Source organism: Centruroides vittatus, unplaced genomic scaffold, assembly GCF_030686945.1.
Source record: "Centruroides vittatus isolate TY-2023 unplaced genomic scaffold, ASM3068694v2 contig_120, whole genome shotgun sequence".
Lineage (NCBI taxonomy): Eukaryota > Metazoa > Arthropoda > Arachnida > Scorpiones > Buthidae > Centruroides > Centruroides vittatus.
Window position 1 is genome coordinate 3,372,949 of NW_027120768.1, and position 25,857 is coordinate 3,398,805.

The 25,857-nt window shown below is 35.5% G+C and overlaps 3 protein-coding genes and 1 pseudogene across 3 annotated transcripts in view; 1 reads left to right on the top strand and 3 right to left on the bottom strand.

Annotated features, from left to right (window-relative positions):
• Positions 1-6,598, bottom strand: part of LOC136985038 (selenoprotein K-like) — a 31,453-nt gene extending 24,855 nt beyond the window's left edge. Inside the window, exons 1-2 of the mRNA XM_067282234.1 lie at positions 6,502-6,598; positions 1,231-1,318 (exon numbers count right to left, since the gene is read on the bottom strand). Of these exons, the coding sequence (XP_067138335.1) occupies positions 1,231-1,318; positions 6,502-6,520 (107 nt within the window). The 5' untranslated portion in view covers positions 6,521-6,598. The remainder of the gene's footprint in view (positions 1-1,230; positions 1,319-6,501) is intronic.
• Positions 6,599-14,347: 7,749 nt separating this feature from the next.
• Positions 14,348-17,309, bottom strand: LOC136984292 (proclotting enzyme-like; annotated as a pseudogene).
• A 430-nt stretch (positions 17,310-17,739) lies between these two features.
• Positions 17,740-18,576, bottom strand: LOC136984300 (high mobility group protein B4-like). Its single transcript, XM_067281236.1, has one exon. It carries the CDS (start codon positions 18,574-18,576, stop codon positions 17,740-17,742), a length of 837 nt encoding a protein of 278 aa, XP_067137337.1.
• Positions 18,577-20,189: 1,613 nt separating this feature from the next.
• The window catches only part of Ufd1 (ubiquitin fusion-degradation 1-like), a 35,745-nt gene continuing 30,077 nt past the window's right edge, over positions 20,190-25,857 (top strand). The window contains exon 1 of the mRNA XM_067282139.1: positions 20,190-20,288. Coding sequence (XP_067138240.1) covers positions 20,286-20,288 — 3 coding nt within the window. The 5' untranslated portion in view covers positions 20,190-20,285. The remainder of the gene's footprint in view (positions 20,289-25,857) is intronic.

Sequence of the window (25,857 nt, forward strand, 5' to 3'; positions counted from 1 at the left end):
TTCATTTTTACAACACTGAATTAAGAGTGACAACCTGGAAATAGTTTGAATTAGTTAAAGACAAGTTTTCTATACTCATTGACTGACACTATCACATATACAATTTTTCAATTTGAGAGTAATTACAAAAACACAGCCTTCTTAAGTCCAGCAAGATTATTTCAAAACAAATGTTTTGAACCTATTTAAGGTCATCATCAGTCAGCATACTTGAAATGAAATTTTGAATAGATCCTTATCCTTAAACTAATTTTTGCTATTTTGAAGTTGAAATTTTTAATCCAGTGTCTACTGCCTGAACTAATTTACAAAAAAGACCCAAGCATATTGCTTGATCAATGCTAAGATGGTTCCTCTTCCCAAAAAGTTAGCTTCTAACCTTAAGAAAATAGATAGACTTGAAAGAAACAAGGACAGTGAAACTGACCACATCTATGAAAATAAAGTATGAGGATAAATTTGGGTTGTTAATTGTTAAGAAGAATCATTTGCTAGAAAATAATCACATTCCATGCAATGTGCACATATATCAGTTCTTTCAAAAAAACACAACAAAGCAATTTTTTTCTATTGAAATCAATTTAACATGTTCACAATCACCAAAAAATTTTATAATAAATTTCTAATTCATAATTTCAGGTACAGCTTTTTAAAAATATTTTCACAATAATAAAATACAATTGAATCTATATCATGTTAGAACTCACTATTACTGATAAAAATAGCTAAAACAACAACATTTAAGTAGCATAATTAAACAACACAATTTTAGTTAAATACAATTAAAACAATAAAATGAAATTTTTCACTACTAACATATTTTAATGTCAGTCAATTAAAATTTGTACAACAAAGATTTATTAATTATAACATGTTACTAAGATTATAATTTAATTATTATTAAATCATATGTTTTGGAATGGCCTAATTGTGATAAAATCGCTCATTATATATTCATGGATATTATCAGTCATTCAGTGTGTCGAGTATATTTTTTGTATACTGTATATATAGTATATTTTATGTAGATAATGATTTATTTCAGTAAATCATTATTTATACAAAATAACAGCTGTAAAGTGAAAAGTCTGTCTACAACTAAATTAATGCTTAATCAAACCACCTCAAAAACAGGTTAAAACTAAATAAAATTGTTATTAGCATTAAAAATTTTAAATTAGATGCTTTATTAAAATTAGTTTAGATTTAGAAATAATAATTCAAACTTACAAAAGATATCCAATGTTAAATATCTCCCAAAACCAATATGTTAACTTTGATAGTCCCCATGAAGACTGAGAACCTGATACCACACCACCTAAGAAATTAAAAGAAAAATTATTAAATTGTAATTCAGACAGCTTATGAAAATACATAAATATTTTTTACAATAAAATGCAAACTATTATTTATAAAGCATCAACAATTAATAAACAAATAAATAAAAAAACACCTTTAAAAAGTTATAAATACTATTGTATATTAGCAAATTTATTTTATCAAAATTATTACAAACTTTGTACAAATGCTATAAAAGTGATTAAAAATTAATTATTATGCCTTTGTGTCCTTTCTATCTTAATTTAAAATTTATTTTGTATACTAGTACTTTCTATATATTAACAGGACTTATTATACTGAAAATTATGGATGCAGATATTTAGTCTTACAGATCAAAAATAATGTTCTTTATTTAGTTCACCTGGTGAACTAAATAAAGAACATTATTTTTGATCTGTAAGACTAAATATCTGCATCCATAATTTTCAGTATAATAAGTCCTGTTAATATATAGAAAGTACTAGTATACAAAATAAATTTTAAATTAAGTGATTAAAAATTATTTACAAAATGAATACTCATCTGATCAATCTAATCTAATCAATCTTAATTTCTACCTTTTCTTTCAAATGTTTTTGAAGGTTATTACATTCAAAAACATTTGAAAGAAACAATAAAAATTAATGACAATGATAAACAACAAAAGTAGTCAGATATAACAGTAAACTTATGCAAATACATAAAAAATAGCAAATTACATATTGTATCTCATAATATACAAGATAAGATTAATCCATCAAGTGTAATTGTTTTAGCAATCTGGACCAAGAGTCTGTCAAACACATGGAAAACACCACATAAGTAAATAACAGTTGCATGATTTTACAAGCAACTACTACAGTAGAGAGTCATTAATTGTAATCAATTGGGAACTGGGGTTGTTCAGATTAGTGATTTGTTCCGATTACCGATTATGTACGAAAAAATACATTAACCTGTCCGATGTTCAAATTTTTCTCCGCTGCATGTTGCTTTGTGTTGAATTTTCGTCGATTTTAAGCCTAACGAAAATTTTTATAATAATAATCAAGGCTATCGTATCGTTAAAAATTATTTCTTCATTTTGTACAAACAAAATAAATATATTGAAGAATATAAAAACATGAAAATTATACTTTAGAAGTAAATCTAGTATCAAAAACGTTCGATTCAGCACGACACAGTCCGACTGAAAATCGTTCCAATTACCGGCGATTCCGTTTAACGACTCTCTACTGTACTTCCAAACACCACTTCACTTAGTTTTTTGCTGCAATAGATACAATCACATTAGAAATAGTTTAATGAGAGCTGCTATTCTTGAAGAGTACAACTGGCCTTGCAATCCGCACCAACTCATTCACACATGCACAATATTCCATCATCTACTTCCATTCATATCCCTTAGTGGGGGCTCTTGAGAACACTTTATCAAGGGGCATGGATGGCAATTAGCTTTCCCTTGCTTTGTTTCAACTGTCAGCATATAGCTGCCTTTCAACTTTGTATTTTAATTCTTATTTTCTGTCTTCTTTTTCAGTCTAATTTGGTTAGTCCTAGTTGTAAGTTAGATTAGGGACTCTTAGCTTGGTTTCTGGTTAGGTTATGATAGATTAGGTTAAATTAGATTAATTTGTTAGCTTTAGTCATCTATTTAGGTTCGTCCTAGGTTATGGTAGGTTAGTTTAGCTAGTAAGTTAACATTAAAAATAATAATAATAAAAAATATAAAGTAAAAAAAAAAACATTATATATATATATAAAAAAATTTAGGGTCTTGCTCATTTGTCTCTGTCAGTCCGTTCATCTCATCTAGTTTGTCATTGTGTTCGTTTGCTTTCGTGCTGTCTGTCTAGCTGTTAACTAGTATTAAGATTTGTGATTGCATTCAGTTTTATTAGTATTAAGTAGTTATAGGTCTTCCTACTAATAGCCACTTGGCACTAACTTCTACACTTAGCTATTTGTGGCGGCACTCAATTGTTGGTGTTCGCTACACTTTCTTTTAGACCCTTCGGGGGACTACGGTTTTGCAGTCTGAAAACTGCACGCCAACATCAAACATACAGGGTACTGTGGTCTTATGTATACCATTCAGAGGGATCCTACCTTTCTCTACTGTCTGTCTCCTCTCCTTTCTTCTTTCCCTATTTTCTGCCAGCTAAATACTTAATGTACAGCTGATGTCTGTCTTGTATGTATGTATACACTTCAGCAGTCACAGTTCCACATGGAAAGACATGGAGGTCTGTGTGTCCACCCAAAGAGATACCACAGTTGAGTCCACTATCGCTTTGCAAGCTAAGCCTGGACTCAATCGTGAAGAGAACAGCCTCCATTGATCTGCAGTCCAGTGGACATGTCAACATCAAACACTTCCTCCTGTGATTTGTATGATGCTCACTGAGAAGTGAGCAGCATACAAATGGCTGGTCACCTCACATACAGACCACCTTCATAAAGCCTTCTGTGCACAGTAGATCCTTCTGATGACTGTAGCATGGGAAGACCTAACTTTGGGTTAGGGTTTAAGTTCTACTCCTTCATGTGCATAACTGCAAATATCGATCATCAGTGCTCAACATAGCTCGACCATTATTGGCTGAACCTTCATATGCCAAATCTGTGATTCGAAATTGTTGCTGAAGTCTATGAACCACAGAAAGACTCACATTTAACCATATGGCACCTCTTTGTGACTTTGGCCTGCCTCTAATCCATCAATGGCCACCACCACAGTTCATCTGGCAAATAATGCCTCAGTCATCATAACGAATTGTCTATCCCAGATTTCTTATGTCACTATCACAGTACTACAGTCCTACTCTTAAACATGCATTTTTATGCTACTTGCAGATGATTCATTGCAATTGCAGTGCCAGTATTCTACATACTGGAGTTTTTTCAGCACCTTTTATTTAACTACATAGGCCTACTCAAATTTCATAGTGATTGAATTATTTTTGAACAAATTTTTGCTATTTTACTTAATTTTTGGAAATCAGTGTATGATATTTGGAACGGAATTAATTATTTTCAAGATAAGAATAAAGACAAATGTTTCTATGATTCTATTATATGTGTATATATATAATATATACATATATTGGTTGTTATGGTTTACACTAGCCAGAATATATAGTTCCAACTTACCCTATGAACTGTTTCAACATACCACTGGTTCAGAGTAAATTGAAACAAATGGCATTCTGAAAACTTTTCTTCGGAAAATTCTGTTTATAAAACATTAAAACAGATTAGTTGGACATCATTATGTATATAATGATGCTCAACTAATCTGTTTTAATGTTTTATGAATATTTTGTATATAATGATGTCCAACTAATTTGCCACATCTGATGACACTACCTTTAACATGCTAACATTAACAGTTATTCAATAAAAAAAAAAATCCAAACCACATACTGTTCCAACCTGTTCCGGTCCCTCCTACTAAATTTATAATACAAAAACAAAGTAACTAAATATGATGATTTGTATTTAAAAATTTAATAATAAATGTATAAAGAAGAAGTATACATCATTATTACAAAAATGATAAAAAATTTTCAAATCAGTTCAAATTATACTGAAGTAGTTAATCAGTTGCCTCCCCCTTCAGCATACCTACTCTTTTATACTTATGAAAGTCAGTCATCCGAAAGAAAAAAATCATGAACATATCTCAAAAGGAAAAAAAAGGGAACAAAATTGAACAACAAAACAAGTATGCAGTGCAACAAAAATAGCTTCAAAATTTTCTTCTTTAAATACTTTATGCAAATACTGTATATACAACAATTATATGCACACACTGCATAATTTGCTTTTTAAAATGTCAGTTTTTCATCCATTTTGTCAAATTAAGTCAGTCAAGGTTGACTGACAAAAACAAGGACACTTTTTAAAACATGGCCTCATTCCTAATTTATGTATAAGTAAATTGGAAAAACTAATATATTTAACATTAATTTATAAATACATTACATTAATACAATTTTAATTTCTGTCAAATACGTTCACAAAAAGAAGTCATATCATCACAAACATATTTCCTCCATGTTATTTCACATCAAGAGGAAAATAATTTGATCTTGTAACAATAGATGGTGAAACTATTTTAACTTCTAAACTGACATTAAAAAAAAAAAAATTTTATTAACACATACAAATACTATAAATAAATATAATTGTAATGTAACAAATATAGCAGTTATCCACGTAGTCAATACAAAAGTCTCGAAATCTCCACAGACAGGTCGAGGACAACTCATTAGTTTACAGTCTTTGTAGATAAGTTAACCGAAATTGCATCATTGTATAGTTTATTTTATAGTACAAAAGATTTTTTATCGACAATTCAAATTGACATTGATATTAATTTTTAAGAAAGTTTTTGACAGACAAGATAAACACAATACAACACAAGCAATCTTCCAAAGAAAAAAAAAAAAGCCTCTCAGTAGGAGGGAGGACTTTCTACGGTCCCTATTTAGGTATTAGATATGCGAAGAAAAAAACGGGCAACTCCACACGGTCGGGTACAAACCCACAACCAATTCTATTCTATTCGTCGTCCAAGTTAATACGAAGGCTTTCAGCTTTGGCGCCGTACCGTACGGTCCGCTTTTGCCAGACAAAGCTCACCGCTCAACCGTATGTGGGGAGTAGGGAATAATGCCTACCGGGAGGTCTTTTAAGGGTAACTGGCTCCTATTCGGGAATATCCAGATGCGGAGAAAACCCGGAAAACTCCACGCGGCCGGCACGTCCCAGCGAGCTGCAAACCCGCGACAACCAAGCATTCGGGGAATGAAACCGCTAGGACACCAAAGGGCCCCCACGATCAATCATCAGAGTTGGGCGATTTTATCCAGTCGACAAGGTAGACGAGGAAAGTCGGTTTTGAAGGATTGTTTTAATGTGTTCTGGTGAAGGAGGAGGTAAATATTTGCCGTTATTTAAACAAGAAAAGCTTTACTATTCTCGATACTTGCCGTCCTTTACGAAAATGTCACATTTTTACATTTAACTTTGGTTATTTACATCTCATGTAAAAGAAAACTAAATGGATTTTAAATAATACGTAAATTATTTCTTTAATAAGTATACGTACAACTGTGAACTAAAAAGTTACTAAACAATAAATGTATTAGCTTAGAAAAAAGAAAACAAACTCACGTTCGTTTACATAAGGCATTTCGACAAGGCAAACAAGTAATCGCACGTCTCTAACGAAGTGCGAAATCAAAATGGCGAACGATGACGTTTATTAATAACGACCTCTAGCATGAAAATTATTAAATATTTTTAAAATAATTTTATTAATATTTTTTGGCATATTAATGGTCGTGAGCTAAAGGCCGCCACCTTATCTCGACATATATAACATAATCCTGGAAAAAGTTTGATGTTCGAACTTCCCATTAAAATTAGTCCATCTCCTTTAAATATGTTGTTGTTTAGGTATTAAAAATAACCATAAATCAAATATGAAGTAAAAATTTATTTTCATGTTTAACTAAATGCGGTACATCAGCTGTAAAGAAAACAGTTTTTGAGGAATCTAACGGATGGTGTTTTTTGCTACTTTATACCGACCGGCATTAACTCTTAGTGTTGAGTGTACCGGCGATCGAAATCGGCCCACAGACGAATTTTTTTAAAATGATTAGGACTATATTTTGTTGTAATTTTGCGATCGCTTTCGTCTAAACTTTAAAAACAAAAAAAAAATGCATTTAAACTCCATTTTATAATCATTTTTATTTAATTTCACAAAAGTATTGGTTCGCGAGGTATTGGAATGAAAAAAAGACAAGTGTTTTTTTACTCTTTCCGCTCTGTGGGCGTTCAGAGGTCTCTTTTCGCAAGCCCATTACGAGTTCACACAGGCCCAAAATGGGCTGTCTGAACTCGTGATGGGGAGGGACAGGGGCCGACATATCCAGACGGACAACCACCCCGAAAAATTCATGGAAATTTATCGACCCGTCCAAAATCGAACCCGTGTCCTCCAAAGCGCTAGGCTGCACCTTGACCGCTAGGCCATGAACGCAATGTATTCTTGGATAAACAAAAACATGCGTATGCTCTGAAAGGCTTGAATTTTCTTTCGTGTTTCCGGTTAGTTATAAGCAGTGGTGATATTCGGCGGGTTCGCACAGGTTCGGCCGAACCCATTGTTAAAATTTTCAGTTTTCCGAACGGGTTCGCCCGAACCCGTTGTTAAAATTTTCAGTTTCCCGAACCTTGTTAAACACACGGAACATTTCTCAGTGGGTTTGTTTTTTTAAATATATTAAAATATGCGTATTATACTCTGTAATACTACTAAACTAGAGCCTTATACCCCGTTCGTACCGAGCATTTCAATCTAGATTGTGAGCAAGGTGAGGGAGTATGTCTTGGTGCGATCTCTCTCGACCGTTTCAATCGAGGTTTAATCGCGATCGATTCAAGGGAGTTCTTGATCCAGTCATAAGAGAGATTCCAGAATGCCACGCGCGCGAAATAATACAAGATGGCTGTGGAACACGTGTCGGGCTATGGACAGCGAAATAAAAAGGATATTGTATTTCGAGAGATGATGACATCTGTCTATTGTCAGCAGTGCCATTCGAGGTGAAAAATCTCTCTGCCTAGAAAAAAAATAAGGTCGACAGCACTAATATACTACTGTTACCTGGTCTTCACTCAGGGCCCCTTACGTTCCAAATACGCCACTGATTATTAGATATATCGCAAGAAAAGGTATTGTATTTATTTCTAGCCAAAACTTCCATTTTGTTTGTCTGTGATTGTCAGGGAAAAATTTTCTGCTAGCGAACCTATTGTTAAATATTTCGAATATCACCACTGGTTGTAAGTGAACGATGCCTTTAAAAATAATAATAATAAAAAAATTACGAGCGTATAAACTTTTAAACAGATGCCTCTCAACTGCATAAATGTACTGTACATACGTAACCTTGCTCACGCTAACGATTTTTATTTTTAAAAAGAAGCAACGGCGAAAAGACTCTCATCGAACGATTCTACGTAAACTTGGATGTAATTTCCATAGAAATTATAATTTCGTAACGCCGTGCGACCTACCGAAAATTAGATATTACGAAAAGTCCGCAATGGCCGCCATCTTTGGTTCGGTGTGCATTTATGTATAATTTTTCATTTTATATCAAAAATTTATTGTTTTTCTTGAAAATTATCAAGTTTGTAAATGTTCAAGTATTATGTAATGCTGAATAGAAGAATGAGGAAATTGGTCACAGCCAGTGGTGATATTCAGCGGGTTCGCACAGGTTCGGTCGAACCCGTTGTTAAAATTTTCAGTTTTCCGAACCTTGTTAAACACACGGAACATTTCTCAGTGGTTTTTTTTTATTATTATAATAAAATATACTTATTATACTCTGTAATACTACTAAACTAGAGCCTTATACTCCGTTCGCACCGAGCATTTCAATCTAGATTGTGAGCAAGGTCGGGGACTATGTCTTGGTGAGATCTCTCTCGACCGTTTCAATCTCGACCGAAACGAGGTTTAATCGCGATCGATTCAAGAGAGTTCTTGAAACTAGATCCAGTCATAAGAAAGATCCCACAATCTCACTTGCGCGAGATAATACAAGATGGCTGTGGAACACGTGTCGGGCTATGGATAGTGAAATAAAAAGGATCAGGGCCGGATTTACATAAGGACATTTGGGCCTGTGCCCAGGGCCCCCACAAAATAGGGGCCCCCACAAAACTATGTTTAAACATAATTTTTTTTTTCTATTACTGCGACAGCCTAGTGTGGCCTAATCATGAGGGCCACAGGCAGAGAAAACCAAACCCGGGAAAAACCTATGAAACATCGGAAAATTTCAGGAAAAAATTTTACAAAGGTATTTTTCAATTAAATTGAAATAATTAATTTTACACAATAAAATATATGTATGTTTACAATAACCTTATTTTTAAATGAAATTTACAACTTCCTAGTTAAAATCTAGTTGAAAGTACAGTATTTTGTGTAAATTTTCTAAATCATCAAATTTGCCTACTCTTAAAGGGGGTCCCCCACCGAATTTGTGCCCAAGGCCCCTGGATTGGTAAATCCGGCCCTGAAAAGGATATTGTATTTCGAGAGACGATGACATCTGTCTATTATCAGCAGTGCCATTCGGGGTGAAAAATTTCTCTGCCTAAAAAAAAAAAGGAAAAAATCGACAGCACTAATATATTATTGTTACCTGGTCTTTGCCCAGGGCCCCTTACGTTCCAAATACGCCACTGATTATTAGATATGTCGCAAGAAAAGGTATTGTATTTATTTCTAGCCAAAACTTCCATTTTGTTTGTCGGTGATTGTCAGGGAAAAATTTTCTGCTAGCGAACCCTTTGTTAACTATTTCGAATATCACCACTGGTCACAGCACTACAGGAAGGGAAACGGAAGTTTGTCCTTGCTTTATGTAACGCCATAAAAACGTGTTTATAAGGTGTAAAAGTTATAAGTCAATCTTATGGCAATTCAAAAAAGTTAAAATACGAAGTAGCTTCAGTAATATAATGTTTTATTAACTCAATACTGTATAATTTCCGAAATTGAGATTTTTAGGAAAACCTCGTTGCGGTCCGAGGAAGATGATTTGAGTAGTGTTGATTTAGAGCTTGTCCTCAAATGACGTTGCAGATCGAACTTTTACCTGAATTTATGCGTTTTTGCAAATTTTTCTATAAAATATGATGAAACGAGTTCGTACAAAAGTACCGTTTATAAATATAAAAAGAAAGATAAGTTCCCGGAAAAAATTGAGAAAAAAGAAGACAAAATCCTTAAACACAGCACAACGCTGTCACAAACAAACAAATAAAACAAAATTTCCCTTTTATTTATCAGATTTTAATGAAATATTTTAAGATTTTTAAAACTATATTTATGCCACAAACGGGTACCACCAGTGTCCGAGTGGATGAAACCCCCCGAACACTAGTAGTGGCTGTGGCTTTGCTCCTGACCAGTGGACCGGCTTGGAGTTTTCCGGGTTTTCTTCACGTTTGCTAGCACCTCCTAGCACCTAAATAGGGGCTAGTTTCCCATAGAAAGTCCTCCCGGGAGCCAGCCACCCTCAGAGATCGTCCACGTGTGGCGTTGCCGTAAACGAATAAACCAAACCAATGGTACATAAAATGCATTTTAATTCCATTAAAATAGTTTATTTATCGATATTTGTAGTGCCAAATATATGAATTGTTTTAATCTGTAAATCCATGATTTTAAATTTTCAAATTATAGAAGTTATCGAAAGTTTTTAAATTCGATTTTCAAATTCCGAACGTCACACAACGATATCGTTTTCAAACATCGTTCCATATATTCGAATTCCGTTATTCCGCTTCTAGAATTCGTAAGATCATAAGAGCAAATCTTCCAGCAATGAATGTAGAAAACGCAGTCCTCATGCAATCGACGGGAATCCTCAAGTAAAACGAAGCTGTTTTAGTAATAGAGAGTTCCATGCTGGAAAGAAGCAGAAGCAAGAGAAGAAATAAACGGAGAGGAAGATCAAGGCAGAGAAGCACAAGGCGAAGAAGATTTCGCAGGAGATTCGGAAGTCCATAAAATCGAATAATTTCGTGGCGATTCCCTCCGAGACAATTGAGCTGCTAGAGTTTTATGATCTAGCAACCAAAAGGCTCTTTTCAGAGCCATTATCTAATGGTTAAGAGTAGTCGGGTTGATTTTAAGAAAAATTTAGAACGTTACGTGAAAACTATGAAATATTTTCTTATTCCGTTGAAAGATTGCGAAACGTTAGCAATGTTTTCAATTATCCTGTTTACAGCGATGTAACGAATCGTATAATTCAGAAAATTATGATTTTTCATTATTAATTTGTGCCTTAGTTTATGGATAACGTTTCTAAAATGAGTGTTGAGAGTTTTTATGGGAGTTGAATCCTGATACTCAGAGCGGTAAACTATCTTTCCGCCTGGCCAAATTCCCAGCATTTTGTAAATAGTTATTGCGTGTCTTATTAAATCAAGAACCAATTGCAAATATTTTAACCACTATAGACATCTTTACCATAAGATCTCGAATTATATTATTATAGAACGTATATATAAGTGCTATTTATTGACCATTGTGAAAAAGTAATTAGAAAAAAATCTGTTAAATAAAATAGTAATTCATTTATCTTTAACAGAAACAGTGATTAACCGTTATAATTACTGTAATTAATTTAAAAATGCTGAATTAAATACAAGAGGCCGATCTAGCAGCTCTTACTAATACGAATTTCTGGTCAAGTGTTTAAGGTTGCAGCTTACTGCTTAGGGGATCTGGCGTCGAATCCTAACGAGTCGAAAAATCTTAGGAATTTGTGAGACGGAGGTTGAGAGAAGCTCGGCGCTCCCTTACTAATAAAATTATTCATTACTAATTAGACACACGAAAGTGTCAAAAATACAACGAGGAGCGAACTTTCTGTACTTAACGATCTTTCCCTGGTGTAAAGTATCATGGAGGAGGATCGACGGACCCACTTCGTCTTTGAGACACTTCCATTCGTGAAGATACTCAAAGTGCATCGAACGAAAGACTTCAGAGGATAAATTGATAGAATAAGGCAACGCAATATACGGGCCAAGAGGGGGGTGCCTCCCGGGAGGACTTCCCATGGAAAATTGGATCCTGTTTAGATGTTAGAAACATGAAGAGCCAAGGGCGTGCTTGTCGGAAGTACTTTCTATGGGAAACTTGGCCCCTATTTAGGTGTTACTGACGTGAAGAAAACCCAGTAAATTACATTTGTCCAGGCGCAAACCCACGACCACTGGTAGGTGCTTCTATGAAGGTCAGATGATTGTTATCCTGCATATACGAGACTTTATATCATAGATGTTTCAAAAACATAGATTATATCTAACAACAGAAATAAAGTTATAGAATTTAAAATGAAATGTTTCTTCAAAAACTCATTATTTACCCCTTTTTTAAAACTTTCCGGAATTGAGGGCCTATTTATCAAGCCCATTATAGTTTTGGCCAAGCCCACAATGGGGTGAGCGACAGGGGCCGATATATCCCCTAAAATTTCCTAGAGATTTTCAACCATGTAGGTTCGATTTCCGATTCCGCAGACCGGAAGGATGACGTCTTAACCTCCTTAACTACCAGGCTGACTATTTTTGTGTTATTTATGGCTTCTACTAGAAATATAGTCGTCGTTATCCATTAGATTTTTACCGACATTCGTTGAACTCCAGGACCTTCAAACTTCAAGAAATGCAAAAGAAAAAAAAAAACAAAAAACAAAAAAAAAAGAAAGGGGGATTTCTGTATGTATAGATGTTAGTGAGTGGGGAACACGATTTTGTTCACCCACTTTGAAGCTTAATAACTCCCGTGCCTTTTGTCGAAATTTTCTCAAATTTTGCAAAGAGGTTTTCGTATTATGGACATCGATGATATTAAATTTTTATGGTTAAAGGTCAAGAAGGTGAAGAGATACAGGAGGTCGTGTGTCTTATATCGAGTAGGGTCGAACTTAATGACGGTTTTACTTGTTATTAACAGTTACATTTTATATATATATAAAACTCGTCCCTAACCTCAAAATAAAGCATTTTGTTATTTTATAATAATAATTAATAACATAAAATTTTTTAATAAAATATTATAATAGATGGCACTACACGCAGTTTTAAATGTCACCGGGAAAGTCACTCAACTTGTTGCTGGATTTTTAAACAGTACAAAACAACAAGTATTTGTATAACGAATACGTTGCCCCTTTATTTATTTTAAACTCGTTCGTGAGAATCCTATTTTCGTTTTATCATCAAACCTCTGAATGCTGTTGGTTGCGGATTCGCGCCTGAACCACGAGCTGGTCATGTGGAGTTTTCCGTCTTTTTTGCACATGTGTAACACCTGAATAGGTGCACCCCTTTAGCAGATCGCCCGCGTGTCGCATTGCCACATCCCTTCGAAGCCAACCAAACAAACTATGCCATTTATCTGTTCGACAGATTTTTGTAACGAAGCATTTCATTTGCTCGCCTTTTATACAGAAAATCTATGAGAAAATATTGAGCGTATGCTACAAGAGCACAAGCCAGCGAGCGGAAATAGAGACAAGCGATTTGTGTCGCTTCGCTCTCGCTGAAGTGTGACGACTTCCATTTGTCTTCGAGATAAAAGACATCATTTTAATTTGGTAACAAACAGAATTCTGATTTTATAATTTTATACATAATAAAACTACATTTTATCTCTGATTCCTTGATAATTAATTGTTTGAATTAATTCATGTTTCTTTTGAAATATACTCGCTGTTCTCTTCGAAGACGCCATATTGCTTTAACCGCGTGGAACCTCTCAGAAGGTGGTGCAGCTCCTCCCTGCGTACTGTTACATTTGGATATTATTGCCAAGAAAATCAGATTGTTTCTCCCCGTTAAGACACTGTATAATTTAAACTTAATTTTAAATTGTTGAAGTAGGAGTAGAAAGTGTCGACACGACTGCTGATACAAAATTAGACACATACGTCACTCATCTTCTAAAATGATTGCTGCCGCTAAAATATATCAGGTACACTGCGAATTTTACTTCGGAATCAACGTTAAATAAGGGGGTCAGCAATGATAGGATTAAATCGAAATAATTATTAAACACGTGTCCAAGGACTGCCGGTTGTCAACACCTGCCAGAGACATGTTGACGAGTCGAAAAACCCTAGGAAATTTTCAAATCACAGATGTGCTCCATCCGGGTAAGTCGGGCTTCACCTTTACAACTCAACAGTCCCATTTGGGCTTGGCCTAACCCATAATGGGCTTGCTATCAAAAGGCAATGTCAGTGCCGACAAGGCCGAAAGTGTTAAAAAAGACGACGACGTGGCAGTGGCTACTTCTAATTCGACTGATGAGAATAACTTGTTTACTTCATAATAGAAACATTTATTATCTGTTACACATGAAACACTCCTGCGTATCCCAAATAATTTTGAGAGTAATTTGGTAGAACCTGAAAGAATGAGAACTGGAAGATGAAACCGTCGCGTGGAATAGTCAATTTTATTTTTTAAATAAAACGATACGAGGAAAAAATAAATAACAGAGAAGGCAGTGTTCTAAACCAAGTTGTCTGCGATCCAGTCCAGGTATTCGGTGACTCGTGTGTGTGTACTCCCGGATAACCGGGAGTGGCGCATCTCTTGCCAAACGACACCACCCCGATTATATAATATCGTGAAAAATCCGTAGTCGATCTCTCGGCCGGAAGCATCAAAGGTCCTCCCGAATCTCCCTACAGAAAAACAAAAACATTATCGTATTTTAGTTTTTGGAAAATATTCTGCGAATGACTCGATTGTTTGATTGGCTAATTCGGCAAGATTACGATGACAATCAACGTCAACGACAATTTTCACCATTTTGGTTCTAATGTGCACCGGCCCTAATGCCGGCCATTAGGCTTATGTTATGCGTCTTGTTCCGAAATGAGCAGTCGAACAGAAGACGACTCGCCACTGTTTACCATCCACGATAAATTATGGAAGGGATTCGAACTCGGATTCTCCAGGGCAATAAGCTAGAACTTAGCATGCGACCATCCGCGAGAATGAAAACGTTCGAATTCCTCTCACCTGACAAGAATCCTTGCTGCCATCGCGAACACCCGCGCAGATGTACTCTGCGGTGATGGGCACCTCTCGTTGAAACACCTGGAGACACTCGTTGTTAGTCCAAATTGGAATCCGGATCTCCGTCAATTCGGGATTGAAGTTGCCGTCCATAAAACGCCAAAATTAAGAAAAAACGTACGGATTAAATACATGAGAAAAGGGTGAAATGGCACTGACCGAAAGCTGTAGTTCCCCATCCTGCCACGAAGGCGTTCCTTCCCGTAGGATCTTCGTTCCTCAGCTGATCGTAGGGAAGACAAATGGGTCTAATGAATTCGCCGAATCGGACCGTCCCTTCTAGAATCAAAATGGCGATGTCGTTCTTGAACGTTCTTCGAACAAAATCGGGAGTGACTCCTGATATCTCGTACTCGAAAGTCGATCGGGTTGGCTCCGTCTGAGTCGTCGTTCAACTTGTGCTCGCCCAACCGAACGGTCAGACGGACGGATTCATTCTGCGTATGCGAAATAGGTTATTTGCAAAGTAATAAAAGAAGTACAAGAAAAATTCCATACCTACACATTTCCTCTACTGTCCATCACGCAGTGTGAGGCAGTTATGACGTGTCGACTGGATACTAGAGCGCCCCCCGCAATAGGTTCCTCTGGTCAGGCTTCTCCTGGTCAAATAAACGACCGCCTAAAAGGGGGGAAACAAAAGTAGAAGCAAATCTTAGTAGAATTTTTTATACTTGATTTTATACCACCAAGGCAACTGCTTCGTTTGGCTAGAAGTAAAAACAGCGTTGCGCAAGATTGGAACCGTGGGATAAGGTAATACGACACAAGGACAATCTGCCGAAGACGTGCTTTTCACGTGTGAATTTTCTTAAAAATTCACACGTGAAAGGTATGCTTGGGTCAGATGGTCCATTCGGACCATCCGATCGAAGCCAATCAATGGTCTATTGCATCTTTTCTGGTGTCTTCTGACCAGCACCCGTAAGTGCTGATCGATTCCTATCGTAATGAGTTCTGAGTTCACGAAGCCTGTATTCACGAGGCTTATTCCCATGTAATTTCTTGTTTCTGCATCCGATGGCACCAGAAAGATCTTTATGAGAAAACACTCAATCACAACAAGGTTTCTACCAGTGGCGTGTAGTCCATGGAAGCTGTGGAAGTGCCATTTTCCTGTTCTTTTCTAAAATATAAATACGTATTGTGCGATTATTTTCGTATTTTAACGTACTTTGAGTTACTTAAAATTAATATTTTATTATAACCGCATTATTTATTTTATTACAAATTTCTATACATGTGAAAAACAATGATAAGATTGCTATTGTATTTTTCAGATTTTCAGACATAAAATCTTTCGAATTTTTATCACTTTTACACGTTAACAATTTCAAATATTGCGAGAAACAATTTTCCGAAGCGCGTTTTAATTCTTTAAATTAAGTCAATTTTATGGAGAATTTTTTAATTTATCTAAATTACCTAGTGAATCGCAATATCTATCTTTATGTCCAGACTATATTGACAAGTCATAAAACATATTATAATTAATGACGTACTAAATGACTAACAATGATGTACTAAAAGAATTATATGATTTAATGTCATTAATGTTCACGGTACCATAAGCAGCGCCGCTAGCTGTTTGAGCGCCCGTGTGCAATACCGATTATGCCGCCCCTGTTTAACTACGACTATCTACGCTGAGCTTGCCAGCAATACCAATTTGCCGCCCCTGGACGTGCCGCCCGCGTGCGGTGCACGCCTTGCACGCCCGCATTATGGCGGGCTATGTTCGTTCTCGAGTGCATCTGTTCAGCGCAGTTTCTCAACCATGCAGCGAATTCATACATTCGCAAGGAACACTCAGTCAGAGGAAACTTCGTTTAGTGTCAATTATCTATTTTAGAATTAAAATAAATCAACTGTTTAATTCAATAAATGAAACAGTGAATGTAGAAGCTAAATGTCATTGAACCTCTCAGGGTCTAGACGTTTGTTGCTCGCTGATCTTTGTACAGTACAGTACGTTGGATGGCGGAAGCCTACGATGAATTCGGCTAATGACGTCATTTCATATTAACTAATCAGTAGGCGAGTGATCCAAACAACTGCTCCACTGTGATCGTTCGAACAGGAAAATGCGGAGAACATTCTACTGATACTGTGAAACAATCAGCCGAATTCGGCAATCTAAAAATGTATTATGTGACCGCGTTTCATGTCATATAGTCAGGTGACATCTGCAACGTTTCCCGAGAACTTATTCTCTTCGTGGATGTCTTTGTATTTTTTTCGCTAAATATTAGAGACATTACGTGATACGGCAATGATGTCATGTTTCCTAGCACGTGATTCACCTCTCTGCAAACATATAATAACAATAGAATCTGTATTTGTATGAAATTTAAATATATAAAATATTTTTATAAAACGATGTGTTAAGGTTATACGGACAAACGTCTATAATTTCGACCGTTACGAAAGGATACGACCCACCACGACACAGACGAGAAACGAGGAACGACACTCAAAATAGGTGAAAAGCCAAGTCCTTGGCTTATCACCTATTTTGGTCTCGGGGCAGCCTGTCCTGTTTCTGGCTACTCGGTCGCCCCCATTGAAAGCCCGGTCGAACCCATGACCGATACGAAAAAGTTCTTTTTAATGCCGGCGGGAAGAGAAAATAACCAGAATTACTTTAATTTCCTTAATTAGAAAAGAACTTTATTTGAAAATTTTGTCAATTATTGTAGCGTTCCGAATGAATTAATCGTATTCGGGATCGAATACGATTCTCAGAAACAACAGAGTTAACAGATATTGATACTCAAACACTTCATTTGGATTTTTATATTTAGCCTGGTCGTTTTGAACGTCGTTGTCGTTGACCAACAATTTAAATGGATGGAAATGGCTTATTTCACGACTGGACGAGGCCGATTTTGGATGTAGATGAGCCAATGCTTTCTTCTGTTCGTAGTATCGTTCTCTGTCTCTTTCGGCCATCTCTAGGTATGTTTCTTTCTCTTCTCTCTTCATACCATTCCATTTCCTTCCTAATTGCTTAGCTAATTGCCAAACTTTCAGTTCAGGATTTTTCTCTCTCTCGTAAGAATACGTATTTTTTAAAAAGAACATGAAAGAAGGTACATTTTTCTTCGGCAAATATGGCCTCGATTCGTATTTCAGCAATTTCGTAGGACTGGACACCAAAGGATGAAGAGCACTTTTCTCGTTTCGATATCTATTGCAGTCTTCTTTAGCCTTATTTACGTAACCGTTTTTTGTATTTTGGTCTAAAGTTTTCCATTTTCTCCCCAACGTTTTGGCGACTTCGGTTATTTTCCATTTCTTTTCCGATCGCAAAGCGCCTTGGTGATCGCGAAAGTATAGTAAAAATGAAGAGGCGGGCCTTTTTGGGAAGTTTGTCAGTTTCTTGATATCTCTTAACTGTTTGCGATGAAACCTTTTCGACTCGGACTCTCCCCTTCTACGAATACGTCCGTAATCCGAAGTCCTGACGTACGGCCGCTTAAAAGCCGAAGTTCGAGGAAATTGGCTTTCGGGATTAGCATTCTTCTGATTTTTTCGTCGGGGAGCCATGTTCGATTAAATACAGGAACAATACTGTAATTCTTACAACAAAAGAAAACACACGCTAATTGTTTGTAGGTTAACTTTGTTACGAGCAATTGTTATTTATAAATATACCATTACTTTTCACTTTCGATCCCTTGAAATAATTTACACATTTAAATTAATACAATAAATATTCAATCGAAATACATTGTACCTATAAGTTTAGTTGCAGTAAAAGGATGCGAGTAAATTGATAAACGTCACTCGTATAAATCAGTAAATGTAGAGTACCTAGAAATCAGAGTAGGGACATACGAGTCATCGCCGCCATGTTCTGTCGACTGTCATCACGTGGTCTATGGGTTTACATTAAGAAATGACGATTTTTTTTAGTTTAATAAAGAATTTTTACGAATAAAATGCTTTATTAAACTAAAAAACATCGTCATTTCTTAATGTAATCCCATAGACCACGTAATGACAGTCGACAGAACATGGCGGCGATGACTCGTATGTCGCTACTCTAATTTCTAGGTACTCTAGATAAATCCAAACGAAAACATCTGAGATGTAAACAAATTGCGCCAAGTAAAAACTTATCACAATTTTGATTGTCGTCTAAGTTTCTACTTGGCACAAGTTTTTTACATCTCACAAGTCAGATGTTTTCGCTTGCTTTGCTATTGATATCCGCAGGTTTAACTGATGATAGAACAGTTACAGCTCGAACGAGCAAAGTTGCGCACGTCAGATACGATGCATCCAATTAGGCTGGCACAAATAGCGCTGTCCAGCCTGACGAAATAGAATCTATCTCGTCGAAGTTAACTGCCGTCCCTCACTCGAAGGCTTTATAGATTTGTACCCTTTCCAGGTTTATCGGCCGAGACACTATTTTCTCACAATGGGGTCTTTTTCATTTCTAAAGAGTGACAAAATCGTAGGGTTTTCTAAAACCAATTCTATTCTTACTACATCGGGCTATCTACTTACAGATGGAACAGAGAGCCTTGCCCTACTACATTGCGTAGTAAGGCAAGGCTCTCAAGATTTGTTTAAGGCAGGATGGCCGAGCGGTTAAGGTGCAGCCTACTGCTTTGGGCAACCCGGAATCAAATCTGTCAGGATTTGAACCCGGGTTTTCCCGATCCGGACAAATTTGATCGCACGAAATTTTTCAGGTGGTGATCAGTCCGGATATGTCGGGCCCCGTCCTTCAACAGCCGACCGCCCCATTGTGGGCCTGGCGGAACCCACAATGGACTTGCTAAAAGAGACCCTGTTAGTGCCCACACGTCGGAAAAAGTTTTTTAAAAAAAATTTGACTTTACAGTTTTCTTTGGGAGAATATTTTGTGAAAATATTTTCTTATGAAACATTGGTTTGGTGCCCGGTGACCTCTGTTGGTGGAAACCCCCAGACAATTTCCCTTTTTTCCCATAGGATAACACGCCACTGATGGTGAAAAGATGGAATTCATCAGCCAATATAAAACAAATTTTTTTTTTTAATATAGAAATTTTTTAAAATTATATTAATATCAGTAATAACAATCTTATTATTAATGTTATGAAAATTTTTAATATTCCTCGTGATAATTTAAGGAAAACAGGACATTTGTTCGAACATTTTCCGGAAATTAGCTGGTAGCCATTTTTATCCGGACTGTCAACATCCGCTTTTGTGTGATTTAACAAAACGAGAAATTCTCCAAAGAGAAAAAAAGTATCAAAATGGTAAACGATATAATTATTATTCTTATTTTATCGATAATCTTTCATTGTTTAATTAATCACAGAGAGAAGTTTTGGTACCGAAGTCTTTATTTTTATTTATAAATTTGTTTTTGATCGTTAAAAACAATAATCTTTAAAAAATTGTAAATTTCTTAAAAATAAACGAGTTAAAAACAACTCTTTTTTATCCGATTTCGAAACGAATTAAAAACAGAGATGGACACTTTTTTGAAAATTCTAAATATTTCTTACTTTATTATCCAAATGCATTTCACAATTATTTGCCTCTTCAGTGGATTTTTAAGAAATTTATAATTTTTTAAAGATTATTGTTTTTAACATTTATAATAACATTTATAATAAGAGTTTAGATGTCATCATATAATGAAAGATATTTACATGTACAATAATACAAAATGGCCACAAAATTTGTTACACGTTTTCCTCTATTTTTCACACACATTTGGATTTTGTCCCATGTTCTGTAGAGCAAGTGTGGTGCGTAAGCTGACCCCTTGGTACTTGTGGTATGTGGCGGCTCCTGGAGGTTTTGCGGAGAGTCGGTCATTGTGTCGCATAAACGCAGGAAGAACGAGCCCGGGTTTAGGAATTTGATTATTTTAAATTCTTGCTGAATTTTGGGAGTCCGCTGGGCGAATCCGGGAAACCTTAGCAATACGAGAACGGTCTCTGCCGGATTCTTGGCAGTTTTTGGCTTTATACTGCTGATGCGTAGAATCTTTTTATTAAGAAAAATTACTATAGTGATGGATTATTTTATATATATGGCAGAGTCTTGTACGACGTGAGGATATGTTCTGCATTATAGGAAATTGCATTACAGAGACATACATTATTAGATGATTTTACACAAGTTTAAACCTAGGCCTAGATGTTGAAGAAGAAAACGTATATCTCTGGATGACAAAAGTAGAATTTTGTATGCATACTCGTCACATTATACAAATTTGCATTATAGGGGAGCATTTTATATGGGAGTTTGCTGTATATATATTCCAATAAATTTCATTTCGTATGAATTCTCTTACTCGCTTTGTAATAAGTTCTAAATTCGGATAATTTGCAAATGATTTTTTTTTATAAAAGGGTATTTGATGCTTATGAAAATGTAAGAAGTACACAAATGAAAAACTTTTCATAAACACTGATCTATGTTGATGATTGTTTCATTAAAGGAGTCGTTAATTTACTGTTATCATTATGAATTATTAGTCATTATCATTATCATTATTAGTTATTTTTTATGGTTTTTTGTTATTAAAGGAGTTAATTTGTGAATCTTACGTGTGGTGATAATGATATTGCCTTCAAAAATGTTGTCAGAATAAATTAATAGTTTTATAATTTAGAGATGTTTTAGTTTGTTTTTTCTTATTTACATAATTTAAGAAGTCAAACTATGTCAGATTATCCTATCTAATCTATGTCAGTATCAGAGTTATATGCTGATATTTAATACAGCCAATAAAATTTTTGATAAAAACCTGCATTATCTACTAAATTGTCTTTTTAATGGTTAGGGAATCTTTAGCCTTTTTAGGTTGTATGTGACAGTTTTAGGGGACACTGTCAACTGGGCAATGGTCAACTTGGTTACTACTAACCGTGCAGCGGACATCTGTGAAACAAAATAAGAGATGAATAATAGACATAATACACAATTTTTTGTTTTATTTATTAAAACTGCTATTTTTTAATATTTATCTGTTACCCAGCAAATTGAAATAATATTTTTTAAGAAAGGAGTTAAATGAGTTAAGAGAATGATGTTTTAATTAACAAACATAGTTACACATGTTACATGTATTAAAACAAAAAAAAAACATGAAATTGAAAACAAAATTTTTTATTTTAAATTTATTTTAAATTTTATTTTTGAAAATGATTTGCTCTTATACATACTTATGTTAAATTGATGGCAAGTTCTTTGAAAGAATTAGAAACAGTTAATAAATCCCATGAAAGAAAAGCAGTTCTTCAATAGAATTTGTTTTCAAAGAACTGCTTTTCTTTGGTATGCTTTGTTAATATTTAACCTTTGGCTTGTATAACAATGTTTATACAATCATTCATCATATCAACAAGAGCCAGGCATCCATTTGGAGTAATTTCATCCTAAATTTGCTTGACTTTTTTGCTTTAAACCATCCACACTTCCTTGAGGACATTTTTTCAATGCTTTTTAAATTTTACTCACATATTTTCTATAGGGAAAGGTTGGGACTACTCAGTTGTCATTTTAATATGTTAATATTATGTTGAGCCAGCCAAGCTTTGCTGGTTTAGCAGTATGGCAACTTACACCATCTTGCTGGAAAATAAATTATCTGTGAAATTGTAATTTTTCTAATGATGGCAATAGGTTTCCCTCAAGGATTTGTTAATATTTTGCTGCATTTACTGATCTCTTGATAAAATGCAAATATTCCACACCTTAGGCTGACATATGATATTCTCACACCATAATGCTTTGCTGGGAATTTTACAGTGTGCTGTAGACAATCATAATGGAATGCCTCTTGCTTTTTAATGACTTTTTTTCTATTGCCTCCAATGCAGACTTCAAACTTTGCTTCATTACTGAAAACAACCGGTTTCCACTGTTGTTGTATCCAGCATTGGGTGCTCTTTGGTTCACTTCAATTGGTTTCTTTTGTTTTTGTGAAAAGTGGTTTTGTCTTTGTCTAAGCAATGTCACCTGTTACAATTGATAGGTGACAATTGTTAAGTAAAAATAATATTTTCATATCTGATAGAAGTGGTAGCCAAGTTTATGCATATGGATACAAGTTTCTTTTGTAACTTCCTTTCCAGTAACTTTAATCCATTTGTTTACTAATTTACCAAGTGATGCTCCTCGATTTTTTAAAATTATTTCACAAAGGTGTGATCAGTCTTTGTTATGGTTGCGGGCCTTCTAGTTGATTTTTCTGGATTAATTTTATCAGTTTTTGATTTTTTGAAACAATATCTATACTGTGGAATTACCAATTTTTAATTCCTTTGCAATTTTTCTTAAGGATTTGTCCTGTCTATGGAGGATGATAATTCATCACATACAGTGGTGATATTCAGTGGGTTTGCACAGGTTCGGCCGAACCCGTTGTTAAAATTTTCTGTTTTCCGAATTTTGTTAAACACACAAAACATTTCTCAGTGGTTTTGTTTTTTTTAAAAAATATATTAAAATATACGTATTATACTCTGTAATACTACTAAACTAGAGCCTTATACCCCATTCGCACCGAGCATTTCAATCTAGATTGTGAAGAAGGTCGGGGACTATGTCTTGGTGCAATCTCTCTCGACCGAAATGAGGTTTAATCGCGATCGATTCAAGAGAGTTCTTGAAACTAGATCCAGTCATAAGAGAGATCCCACAATCCCACGCACACGAGACAATACAATACAAGGGCTATGGAAGACGTGTCGGGCTATGGACAGCAAAATAAAAAGGACATTGTATTTTGAGAGATGACGACATCTGTCTATTATCAGCAGTGCCATCCGGGGTGAAAAATTTCTCTGTCGAAACAGGAAAAAAAAAAAAGGTTGACAGCACTAATATACTATTGTTACCTGGTCTTTGCCCAGGGCTCCTTACGTTCCAAATACACCACTGATTATTAGATATATCGCAAGAAAAGGTATTGTATTTATTTCTAGCCAAAACTTCCATTTCATTTGTCGGTGATTGTCAGGGAAAAATTTTCTGCTAGCGAACCCTTTGTTAATTATTTTGGATATCACCACTGATCACATACATCAACACTTACAGCCTTACCAGGTGCCATTTTCATTAAACAAATACACCTCAATAGTATTAATAAGAAAAATGTGCAAAAAAATAAAAAAAAAAAAGGTCAATGGCTCGCCTCCCATGACAGTTTCTTTACTATGAGGAAACGCTAAATAACTCTCCCGTGGTCACCACCTGGGCGTGGTGGGAGAGCCCAGTAATTTTACTGATGCATAGGGCAATGCAGGCTGGAGCACAAGCTCCTGGTAGGGACACCCATGCCAGTAAGGCCTATGGGGAGAAATGAAGCTAAGAGTGACCACACCCACATTCTGTGGAGATATTTATTATGGTGATAACTAGATCAAAGTGTGATACTGGCTTGGACGTCGCCCGGGTTAACAAGGTCCGCGTTCGTGGGTTAGGCAGAGGCTCACGTTCGAAAAATAGGCCACAGTTTCCCTTGATTACCGGTGGCGAAAGCAGCACCGGCCCAAGCATGGCTACTGCAATGCCCTCAACAGATATGAGGAACCAACCTAGCCTTGGTGTTTCTGTGGCAATGCATCCACAGACCACAAAGGCTGGAAAACCACGCCAATGGATGAAATGGACAGTAGAAATGAACGAGTTTATCATCCGTACTTATTACACGATCACAAAACTTGAAACAAACATGACAGCATACAGACAACAACTATACCATAAATTCACACAACAATATCCTCACCTCACTGTCACTGAACAAAGGGTTGTTGATCAAAAAAGAACAATTATACACAACAACCTTATTCCACAAACAACACTTGAACTTATCAAACAACAGGTGGCTGATCAAATACATCAACAGACAGAAACATCTAACATTAATGAAGATCATGTAACCTGTCAGGATAATCCAGCAACAAGCATTGATAATAACACACATACAACAATTACCACTAATGATACTACAGACACTTCCTCGTCCATCACTGATAACATAGACACAGATTTAGTTAATACACTCTCACTTTTATTCCAGGAAACACTCACTAAATATACAGGCACAGATCCCACACAACGACCACAAATACCAAAAATCAACACGTCAAAGGAACTAGGAAAAACACTAAATTATGTAAACACTCATTTACTACCACACTACATTAATTCAATTTCTACACTTGCAGACATTCATACATTAGTTTATGCTGGGGCAGTTACAGTAGTGACACACCATGGACTGAAAGTACAGTCACAGACAAATACACAGAAAACACAATACTATCACAAGCCTGCCTGGCAGAGAAGAATAGAAATACAAATAAATGACATTAGACAGCAATTAGGCAGGCTGACACAATACACTAAAAGCAACATAACACCCAAATTAAGGAAACAGCTCAAAAACATTTTTAAGAAAATAAAAACGCATACAAAACATGAACATCACAACACACACATTACAGAATACATTGATACACTAAAACAAAAACTTGCTGCCAAAGCACGTAGACTCAAACGTTACAAAACATGTACACTACGAAAACAACAAAATAAATTATTTACAAACAATGAAATACTCTTTTACAGACAAATTAATAACAAAGCAAACACTGATACACAGCACAGTGGCACACCAACAGAAGAAGAACTCACAACATATTGGTCTTCTCTTTGGTCCAGTGCTGTCACGCATAATGCTGATGCAGGCTGGATCAGGAGGAGAACAGAAACTTGCACAACATACCAACTATGTCCTGTGCTGAAATAAACATACATGATTTTCAATACACTGTTAACAGAGCACACAACTGGAAGACACCG

Bases quoted from the DNA above. Each gene is read 5' to 3' on its own strand.
- LOC136984300 (XM_067281236.1), bottom strand. From the start codon at position 18,576: ATGGCTCCCCGACGAAAAAATCAGAAGAATGCTAATCCCGAAAGCCAA.